Raw genomic sequence first — 11,602 nt, 5'->3', positions numbered from 1 at the left:
TGAGATTTTACCCCAGTGCCTTTACGTCCCATAACATATCGCTCCCTTTATTGTCTCTGAGTAAACAAACCCCCGCACAATTTTCTGCAGACCTGACTGTGCCGCTTTACCAACTTTGATATTGAAATAATGTTGTATTGCCAAGAAAATAATCATCCACCCCAGTTGGAAATAATCCCTGAGGCACTCTTTTACTACAACAAGCGCAATAGCGCATCATCACAGAATTGCGAAACTGATTGGTACCAGCCCTATCAGCAGAGGCGATCACAAGACTGGCAATAAGCCAACTGGCTGTCTCGGGCGGGTGAGAGGGCTGTACCTGTTTAATAGTCTGTGTAGCTGTGCGCATGCGCTACAGTCTAAGGAAGCTAAAGCGCTGTGAGTTTTAGGGCTATTTAAACTAATAAGCGGGGTGTGTCTGCGACTCACAGCCGGGATCAGCTGCTTCCCGGCGACGTTAGTTGTTTGTGTTGATGGCAGCTCTCCGAAACCTGTCAATGGTTATTGGAGCGGCGGTAGCTGCACTGGGCTCGGTGCTCTTCATCGCTTGGAGCCGGTATTTCCCTAGCAGGAAGAAAAGGTTGCAGCAACTGGAATGGAGCCCGAGCAAGAAGGAGGTATATGTGTGCTCAGACCTACCCTGGGTACATATAGGACTGAGTGGTGCAAGCAGTGACTGGGATCGTATGAGGTCAAAGATAATGCAGGGCGTGTGAGGGGAATGTGATGTCTGTGGTCAGCAGTAACAGCTCTATAGTGTGTCAGAGAAACTGGGTCATGTATGAGATGGTACGAATGTGAATAATGTAAAAAGTCTAATGCATTTGTATGATATGGTTAGACCGTAAAAAGTATTCTGAGACCAAGGCATCATAAATACTCTTGGGTGGTGCTGGTACACTGGTGCATAAGGAGATCAGGAGGCTCTAAAATAGTTTTCCTATGAATCCAATCGTTTTATATATTTTCAATGTTACTGGCATTTGAATATCATTATTGAGACTTAAAGGGACAGTCAGCACTACACAGTTTTATTGTTTAAAAAGTTAGATAATGCCTTTACTACCCATTCCCCAGCTTTGCACAACAATATTGATATATTAATATACTTTATAACATTCAAACTTCTAAATTTCTGCCTGTTACTAAGCCACTATGGACAGTCTCTTAATCACATGCTTTTTATTTGTTTTTCACAACAGAAGACTGCTAGCTCATGTGAGCCCTTTAGGTAACATTGTGCTCACACCTGTGGGTTCTGCACAACACAGCTAAAATGCAAGTTAGTCAATAGATAATAAAGTCATGTGATCAGGGGGCTGTCAGAAGATGCTTAGATACAAGGTAATCACAGAGGTAAAAAGTATATTAATATAAAAATGTTGGCTGGGGAATGGGTAATAAAGGGATTATCCATCTTTCTTAAATGATAAACATTTTTTGAGTTTACTGTCCCTTTTTAAAGAGATGTTAAACTCTCCCCTTTATAAAAACAGATCTGGCATGTTAGTGATATTTTAGATGGAGTTTAATTTAACAGTTGTAATGAAGCTGTGCTATAAGTCACTTTTTAAATACCCCATGCTCCGCTGCCCTGTTCAAAAGTCAATTTATCTGTGAGCTAAAGGATTGAATTGTTCTCCAATCAGCGTTCTAGCTGCAACAAAAGTGCCTTTAGGGGTGAGTGCTGATAGAACGGTTTAAACTGTTGGCTGCCGGGAACATTTACTTTTGAAGTGGGCAGGGAGAGCGGGGTATTTGAATTTCATATCTTTATTAAAAAGTAAGTTAGTGATCAACTTGTCTCTGGTGCTTAAAGGGACAGTCTACACCAGAATTTTTGTTTTAAAAAAGAAATAATCCCTTTATTACCCATTCCCCAGTTCTGCATAACCAACACTGTTATATTACTATGTTTTACCTCTGTGTTTACTCTGTATCTAAGCCTCGGAAGACTGCCCACTTATCTCAGTGCTTTTGACAGACATTCAGTTTAGCCAATCAGTGCAAACTTATAAATAACTCCACAGGAGTGAGAACAATGTTATCTATCCCTTGGTGGTATACCACCAAGGGAACAAAGCAAATTTGATGATTAAAGTTAATTGGAAAGTTGTTTAAAATTGCATGCCCTATTTGAATCATGAAAGTTTAATTTTGACTAGACTGTCCCTTTTAACTGTCTCTTTGCTCACATGCTGCCCACCCAAACAAACTCCCAATCAGACACCGCCAAAAAATGTAAACAGACTTCTTACGCTTCCTTTTACACATGTATACAACCGCAGCATGCAGGGAACTGTTGTTAAACAGCTGTAGATATTGCATGGCCTGCGTTGGGACGTAAAAATAATACTAGCATGAGTGTTGCGCATATCAATCTATTTCTCTGAAGCCATTTAAAATATCACTAATGACTAAATAAATGCCGCCCACTGCAACGTTTACTAATTCAACCAGGTGGCGCTAAGTCAAGTGTGCACACTTAAAAGAAGCCGGGTTCTCATTTGCAGATTGTAGCATAAATCTGACGTGCTGGGAAGCCGCACTGTAAGAAGGCGAGTTTGCACTGTGTAGCAAAAACTAGACTAGTGTGTAACACCACAATTTACTGTACTTATACTGAGTGGTACTCTAAGGTAATTGTCAAATGTTCTTCACCCACTGACACCAATGAGTATTATATACCATATGCCTGCATTGTGTGTGTGGTTAAAAAAAAAAAGTTATAGAAAATCAAGTCCCTAATAACCTTTAGGGGAGGTGGGAAAGAGGGTGGTACAACCCTCCCTTTTTTTTTTTTTTTTTTTCTCTCTCTCTGGAGTGTCTTTATTTATGAATTGTGTAAAACCTAAATCCATTACCCAGTTTACAATCTTGTATTTGTATGGCTTACCTATATATGTACAGAATACTTTTATTGTTATGGACTATTACAACAGATTTGCGAACATTTAAAGGATTACTGTGAAAAGATTTTATAAAAACATTTTTTAATATGAGACTAACAAAATGCAATTACATTCAATGTGTAACGATCCTTTTATCATATTAAAAAAAATTTTTATGGGGGGGCGGAGCCAGCTACCTAAGAGAAAAGACGCACATTAATGGAGCTCCTGAAGCCAGACTACTAAAATCCTGTTCCAAACAGCCTTTTGTACCTACATTTGTTCCTTACTCCACTCTAAGAATGGCAGCCTATTCCCTGCACCTTGTTTCTCTACTCGCAGATCTATGTGAGCAAGCTGATAGCCAATTCTGTAGCTTGAGAGCTGTTTTTGCAGAGTTGCGCTACCAAGATGGCGTCTCATCCTCTCCCAGCTCGGACGCTAGCAAGGGGGATCTGACTGAGACTACACTATCTGCACAACACCTCCCAGATCGACTGCGAGAGAGGAGGCCCAGCTGTGGATTAGCCGACAACCTGCCTAGACTAACGGGAAGAAACCCGGCACCACTACTTGCAGTAGTTCCACACCACATGGCTGGTGGTCACCTACAACAAGGGGAAACCCCACAGATCACTACTAAGCGGCGCTTGCAGTCCTCCGCTGCTATTACAAAATTGGAGCCGCATCGCTTAGCTCAACTGGAGATACCTCGGATACAGAGGAAGAGGATGACCCAAACAAGCAGCTTAAACACTCCATCTCTCACCTTTGATTACAAGACGAGCCATGCTATTGCCGGGCGCCTTACCTCGAGAGCCGTGACACAACGCGCCAGACTGGGTGAGACTGTCAGCGCTACAGACAGCACAATACATATCTTTAGCGAACTGCTACCTACTGTAGCTTGTAAAAATGCAAAGAAGGCAGGGCGCTCATTTGGCTTCTGTTTTGGCCGCCTCTGGATTCGGAGAGGAATTGGGTGAGGCCCCAAAATACAGTGCAGCTCCCCACATTCTATCAGGAATATAGTGGCTCGATACCTTGATTTGAGTCTGGGACACTAGTTGCACATACCAGGCCTTTTTGATGGTCTTTGACTTATGGGGTTCATAGAGGACTATTTCATTTCCCCGGACATTATACTCCACCTAGTTTAACTTTGATTTGCGACATGTCCAGCTATATAAGTATTAGTACCTAACCTGTGAAAGTCGACTGTGATAATATGATACTCAGACCTTGTTAAGGTTATGATATGGGGCACAAGTTAGACACTTGAGATGTAGGCTAGCAAGAAATCTACAGGCCACACAATAAAGGACAGTCTACTTCATTTCAGGACCGTTGCTCCCAGAGCCATGCTTGACTTTAGCTAACTATTTCAATGAAACGTTATTGGTGTATTGAGATCCACTTTGATATAGTTCACATCTATCTGATGGCTTATGTTAACTTCTTTACATATGGAAATTTTTACTATTTTCTTAAGTGTTATATAATTATATATTTTCTCATACACCTGTTTAACCTGTGGAGTGATGAGCTGCTACTTATTCTTTTATGTAAGTGTATACTATTACAGCTCTAGTGGCTTCATGAGAGCTCTCATTTCCCTATACACTGACAAGCAGGTTGATATGTTTTAGCTAAGGCACTAGCTTGCCAGTATGCTCATGTACCTATAAGTGAATGAGTGCAGTAGTACAGCTAACAATTATGCCTACTATGTGCTGCATACCTTCTGCAGTATAGCCTGTTTAGTTAGCTTACATAGATACTAGCAAACTTATCCTACTCTAGGTCTCATCACTAATGCTGGTCTATGATCTGAGACAGAAAATTTAAATTCCATATTTTTGGCTGACATGCATTTAGTTTATATTATATGAATACATTCACCTTAATCCTCTTTTATTGCTGCAGCGTTACTACTTTAAGTCACAGTTTTAAGCACTTGTTTATTTAAGTGGGTCAGCTAAAATGAAGGCTTAGCTTGCATAGAATAATCAATATGTCATACCTAGGTATGTTCCTTGGCCTACACTAGCCATATTTTCACATTGGTGATACATGGTGTTTTGTTATGCTATTTGCATATTTGAATAAGGCCATATTAGTATAGTGGCAATTCAATTTTCACAGTTGAAAGCTTATTTTCACCTATTATACTATAAACCCAAGTGTTCAATAAATATTTTTGCCCTAGTATACCACCCAATATTACAGTTAACATGTGGTCTGGGCTTTGAAAAATGCTACTCTTCTGATCGCACTAATATAGATTATATATGCAATAGATTCATTTACATGTCTTAGATTCCAAATGTCCGTGCGCTTGACAATCTAGCTAGTTTATAAACATATTCATAATTCTATTATTCATGTTTACTGTTTTGTGTGTAAGGGGACTCATAATCATAAGTGGGACTGTTTATATTACTGTTGATATATATCAGTGATGCCCTAGAGATTGTACAGATTGTATTCAAAGTTGCCAAGTTCTGAGCATTACACATATAGGAGATTTATATTATACCTCTATACGTGGTGATGTAACCTTTTGCTTACTTCTTGATTAGAAGATGTTTATGTGGGGTCTAGATATGATGTTAGTTATTGATTATTAGTTATATTCAATCCTAACGTGCATTACTATAATCCTGCGGCCTATTCTCCACTTTATCCCCCTTTAATTATAAAATTCCAGTCTTCCCATAGCCCTCTTTCTCAGCTAAATGATGGAGTTAATACACTATATTTTATTTGTTTACCAATAGATTATTTAAATTTCCCTTTTATATACCCTCATTATGCTTATCCATAGCTAATAATACATAGATGGATAACATGGCGTCATAGCCCATCTACTTTACTACTTAGACAAGTCTAAGTGCCCCCACCAAGCCTCCTAAAGTACTTTCTTATATATATGGCTCCACCCTTTCCCTACTATACATAGCGGTGCTTACCCGCTGAATCTCCCCCTCCCCCCACTGCACATGTATTCACACTCATATTGAAGCTCTTAAAGAGCTAAACTTCTGGCCATCAAATACCTATTATTTACTATATTCTTGGTCCATGGGACCTAAAACTAAGTTCCTAACTGGCCAGCCATTCATGATATACTATTGAAAAAATGAGGTCTCATTAACCTTACACCAATGTACTTAATAGAGACCGAAATGTTTCGGTTAATTGTGTTCGTATTCTGTTCTTTTGACAAAAAGGTGTTCTGTATTTTATGTATGTTTTATGCAAAAACCTCAATAAAAAATTATTTAAAAAAAAAATAAAAAATGTTTTTATATTATTCGTCATGACGTAATGAACGACAACCCACTAATATGGGCTGTGCAATCGTTCATTGCTTCCTCCAATCAGCGGCCGTCTAGTTGCATATCATTAATATGCAATTGTCGGCTTGTGCATGCGCATTACGCTCCTTGAGCTCACGCATCTGCTTCTGAAGCCTATTTTATCCAGGCATAGACGTCTTTAATGACGTTCCGCAAGTCTGCGCATGCTCATTGCGGCTAGGTGCCGCCATATTCCAACCTCGGTTCTCCGTCCGGATTGCACACCCAGCAACAGTACCCACTGAGTGGGTTTGGAAAATATTTAAAAAATTAAAAATAATAGCGGTGAAACAGTAAATATTTGAAAATTAGAGTGATTTGAAAAGTGTATGTTTTCAAATCTTTTTTTAATTGATTTATGCTAAGTTTATTTTTGGTTACAGTGTCCCTTTAATATACGTTCCATATTTATAAATCACTCTAATAGATATGTTCTGCAAAATGAATAACAATGAAAATAGATTTCCCTCATTAAAATCTGAGTTTAAATAGCATATATTGGAAATCGCACTTAAACAGGATCAGTTATGTTGTACATATGTACGATGTGTTATTCCTGCTATAGAACACCTAATACTTTTCAACATTTACTATGGTAAAATATTTACTGTTATTAGTCTCAATCTTATCATTTAAGACCACAAGTATAGTTCCTATATCCACTGATACGGAATACCTCTCCGTAAACAGAGTCTGACAGGTAGGCGTGTCAGTACATGTAACACGGTACACACGCTATTGGCATAAGAGTCGCACACCCACTGCTTATATCCAATCGCAGAACGAATAGTGCGATTGGACTAAACTAGACTGATGTCACTAATAGGATCGATCTGAGGGCCTTGGTGGAGTTGCGGGTCGCCTTTGATAAAGCAGATGTGAAACGCGCGTCAGGGGTTCACACTGCTTCTCTCCTTATTGTAAAAACTTTTTAATAGAAGTATCTTTCTTTCATGTAATTAACAAGAGTCCATGAGCTAGTGACGTATGGGATATACATTCCTACCAGGAGGGGCAAAGTTTCCCAAACCTTAAAATGCCTACAAATACACCCCTCACCACACCCACAAATCAGTTTTACAAACTTTGCCTCCAAGGGAGGTGGTGAAGTAAGTTTGTGCTAGATTCTACGTTGATATGCGCTCCGCAGCAAGTTGGAGCCCGGTTTTCCTCTCAGCGTGCAGTGAATGTCAGAGGGATGTGAAGAGAGTATTGCCTATTGAATGCAGTGATCTCCTTCTACGGGGTCTATTTCATAAGGTTCTCTGTTATCGGTCGTAGAGATTCATCTCTTACCTCCCTTTTCAGATCGACGATATACTCTTATATTTACCATTACCTCTACTGATTCTCGTTTCAGTACTGGTTTGGCTTTCTACAAACATGTAGATGAGTGTCCTGGGGTAAGTAAGTCTTATTTTCTGTGACACTCTAAGCTATGGTTGGGCACTTTATTTATAAAGTTCTAAATATATGTATTCAAACATTTATTTGCCTTGACTCAGAATGTTCAACTTTCCTTATTTTCAGACAGTCAGTTTCATATTTGGGATTATGCATTGAATTATCATATTTTTCTTACCTCAAAAATTTGACTTTTTTCCCTGTGGGCTGTTAGGCTCGCGGGGGCTGAAAATGCTTCATTTTATTGCGTCATTCTTGGCGCGGACTTTTTTGGCGCAAAAATTCTTTTCCGTTTCCGGCGTCATACGTGTCGCCGGAAGTTGCGTCATTTTTTGACGTTATTTTGCGCCAAAAATGTCGGCGTTCCGGATGTGGCGTCATTTTTGGCGCCAAAAGCATTTAGGCGCCAAATAATGTGGGCGTCTTATTTGGCGCTAAAAAATATGGGCGTCGCTTTTGTCTCCACATTATTTCAGTCTCATTTTTCATTTGCTTCTGGTTGCTAGAAGCTTGATATTTGGCATTCTTTCCCATTCCTGAAACTGTCTTATAAGGAATTTGATCTATTTTGCTTTATATGTTGTTTTTTCTCTTACATATTGCAAGATGTCTCACGTTGCATCTGAGCCAGAAGATACTACAGGAAAATCACTGCCTGCTGGATCTACCAAAGCTAAGTGTATCTGCTGTAAACTTTTGGTAGCTATTCCTCCAGCTGTTGTTTGTAATAATTGTCATGACAAACTTGTTAAAGCAGATAATATTTCCTTTAGTAATGTACCATTGCCTGTTGCAGTTGCAGAATGTTCCTGATAACATAAGAGATTTTGTTTCTGAATCCATAAAGAAGGCTTTGTCTGTTATTTCTCCTTCTAGTAAACGTAAAAAGTCTTTTAAATCTTCTCTCTCTACAGATGAATTTTTAAATGAACACCATCATTCAGATTCTTTGGACTCTTCTGGTTCAGAGGATTCTATCTCAGAGATTGATGCTGATAAATCTTCATATTTATTTAAGATGGAATTTATTCGCTCTTTACTTAACGAAGTACTAATTGCTTTAGAAATAGAGGATTCTAGTCCTCTTGATACTAATTCTATACGTTTGGATAAGGTTTTTAAAGCTCCTGCGGTTATTCCAGAAGTTTTTCCTGTTCCTAATGCTATTTCTGCAGTAATTTCCAAAGAATGGGATAAATTGGGTAATTCATTTACTCCTTCTAAACGTTTTAAGCAATTATATCCTGTTCCGCCTGACAGGTTAGAATTTTGGGACAAAATCCCTAAAGTTGATGGGGCTATTTCTACCCTTGCTAAACGTACTACCATTCCTACGTCAGATGGTACCTCGTTTAAGGATCCTTTAGATAGAAAAATTGAATCTTTTCTAAGAAAAGCTTATCTGTGTTCAGGTAATCTTCTTAGACCTGCTATATCATTGGCTGATGTTGCTGCAGCTTCAACTTTTTGGTTGGAAACTCTAGCGCAACAAGTAACAAATCGTGATTCTCATGATATTATTATTCTTCTCCAGCATGCTAATAATTTTATCTGTGATGCCATTTTTGATATTATTAGAGTTGATGTTAGGTTTATGTCTCTGGCTATCTTAGCCAGAAGAGCTTTATGGCTTAAGACTTGGAATGCTGATATGGCTTCTAAATCAACTCTACTTTCCATTTCTTTCCAGGGAAACAAATTATTTGGTTCTCAGTTGGATTCTATTATTTCAACTGTTACTGGTGGGAAAGGAACTTTTTTACCACAGGATAAAAAATCTAAAGGTAAAAACAGGGCTAACAATCGTTTTTCGTTCCTTTCGTTTCAACAAAGAACAAAAGCCTGATCCTTCGTCCTCAGGAGCAGTTTCAGTTTGGAAACCATCTCCAGTCTGGAATAAATCCAAGCCTGCTAGAAAGGCAAAGCCTGCTTCTAAGTTCACATGAAGGTACGGCCCTCATTCCAGTTCAGCTGGTAGGGGGCAGGTTACGTTTTTTTCAAAGAAATTTGGATCAATTCTGTTCACAATCTTTGGATTCAGAACATTGTTTCAGAAGGGTACAGAATTGGTTTCAAGATGAGACCTCCTGCAAAGAGATTTTTTCTTTCCCATGTCCCAGTAAATCCAGTGAAAGCTCAAGCATTTCTGAATTGTGTTTCAGATCTAGAGTTGGCTGGAGTAATTATGCCAGTTCCAGTTCCGGAACAGGGGATGGGGTTTTATTCAAATCTCTTCATTGTACCAAAGAAGGAGAATTCCTTCAGACCAGTTCTGGATCTAAAATTATTGAATCGTTATGTAAGGATACCAACGTTCAAGATGGTAACTGTAAGGACTATATTGCCTTTTGTTCAGCAAGGGAATTATATGTCCACAATAGATTTACAGGATGCATATCTGCATATTCCGATTCATCCAGATCATTATCAGTTCCTGAGATTCTCTTTTCTAGACAAGCATTACCAATTTGTGGCTCTACCGTTTGGCCTTGCTACAGCTCCAAGAATTTTCACAAAGATTCTCGGTGCCCTTCTGTCTGTAATCAGAGAACAGGGTATTGTGGTATTTCCTTATTTGGACGATATCTTGGTACTTGCTCAGTCTTTACATTTAGCAGAGTCTCATACGAATCGACTTGTGTTGTTTCTTCAAGATCATGGTTGGAGGATCAATTTACTAAAAAGTTCTTTGATTCCTCAAACAAGGGTAACCTTTCTGGGTTTCCAGATAGATTCAGTGTCCATGACTCTGTCTTTAACAGACAAGAGACGTCTAAAATTGATTACAGCTTGTCGAAACCTTCAGTCTCAATCATTCCCTTCGGTAGCCTTATGCATGGAAATTCTAGGTCTTATGACTGCTGCATCGGACGCGATCCCCTTTGCTCGTTTTCACATGCGACCTCTTCAGCTCTGTATGCTGAACCAATGGTGCAGGGATTACACGAAGATATATCAATTAATATCTTTAAAACCGATTGTTCGACACTCTCTAACGTGGTGGACAGATCACCATCGTTTAATTCAGGGGGCTTCTTTTGTTCTTCCGACCTGGACTGTAATTTCAACAGATGCAAGTCTCACAGGTTGGGGAGCTGTGTGGGGATCTCTGACGGCACAGGGAGTTTGGGAATCTCAGGAGGTGAGATTACCGATCAATATTTTGGAACTCCGTGCAATTTTCAGAGCTCTTCAGTTTTGGCCTCTTCTGAAGAGAGAATCGTTCATTTGTTTTCAGACAGACAATGTCACAACTGTGGCATACATCAATCATCAAGGAGGGACTCACAGTCCTCTGGCTATGAAAGAAGTATCTCGAATTTTGGTCGGAATCCAGCTCCTGTCTAATCTCTGCGGTTCATATCCCAGGTGTAGACAATTGGGAAGCGGATTATCTCAGTCGCCAAACGTTGCATCCGGGCGAATGGTCTCTTCACCCAGAGGTATTTCTTCAGATTGTTCAAATGTGGGGGCTCCCAGAGATAGATCTGATGGCCTCTCATCTAAACAAGAAACTTCCCAGGTATCTGTCCAGATCCCGGGATCCTCAGGCGGAGGCAGTGGATGCATTATCACTTCCTTGGAAGTATCATCCTGCCTATATCTTTCCGCCTCTAGTTCTTCTTCCAAGAGTAATCTCCAAGATTCTGAGGGAATGCTCGTTTGTTCTGCTAATAGCTCCGGCATGGCCTCACAGGTTTTGGTATGCGGATCTTGTCCGGATGGCATCTTGCCAACCATGGACTCTTCCGTTAAGACCAGACCTTCTGTCGCAAGGTCCTTTTTTCCATCCGGATCTGAAATCCTTAAATTTAAAGGTATGGAGATTGAACGCTTGATTCTTGGTCAAAGAGGTTTCTCTGACTCCGTGATTAATACTATGTTACAGGCTCGTAAATCTGTATCTCGAGAGATATATTATAGAGTCTGGAAGACTTATAT

General features: G+C 39.6%; 1 protein-coding gene across 1 annotated transcript in view; it reads left to right on the top strand.

Moving 5' to 3' along the window:
• The first annotated feature begins 361 nt into the window (after positions 1-361).
• Positions 362-11,602, top strand: part of ARL10 (ADP ribosylation factor like GTPase 10) — a 41,594-nt gene continuing 30,353 nt past the window's right edge. Inside the window, exon 1 of the mRNA XM_053717076.1 lies at positions 362-620. Coding sequence (XP_053573051.1) covers positions 477-620 — 144 coding nt within the window. The 5' untranslated portion in view covers positions 362-476. The remainder of the gene's footprint in view (positions 621-11,602) is intronic.

The sequence above is a fragment of the Bombina bombina genome, chromosome 6, assembly GCF_027579735.1.
Source record: "Bombina bombina isolate aBomBom1 chromosome 6, aBomBom1.pri, whole genome shotgun sequence".
Taxonomy (NCBI): Eukaryota; Metazoa; Chordata; class Amphibia; order Anura; family Bombinatoridae; genus Bombina; species Bombina bombina.
This window is presented reverse-complemented; position numbering and strand designations above follow the sequence as displayed.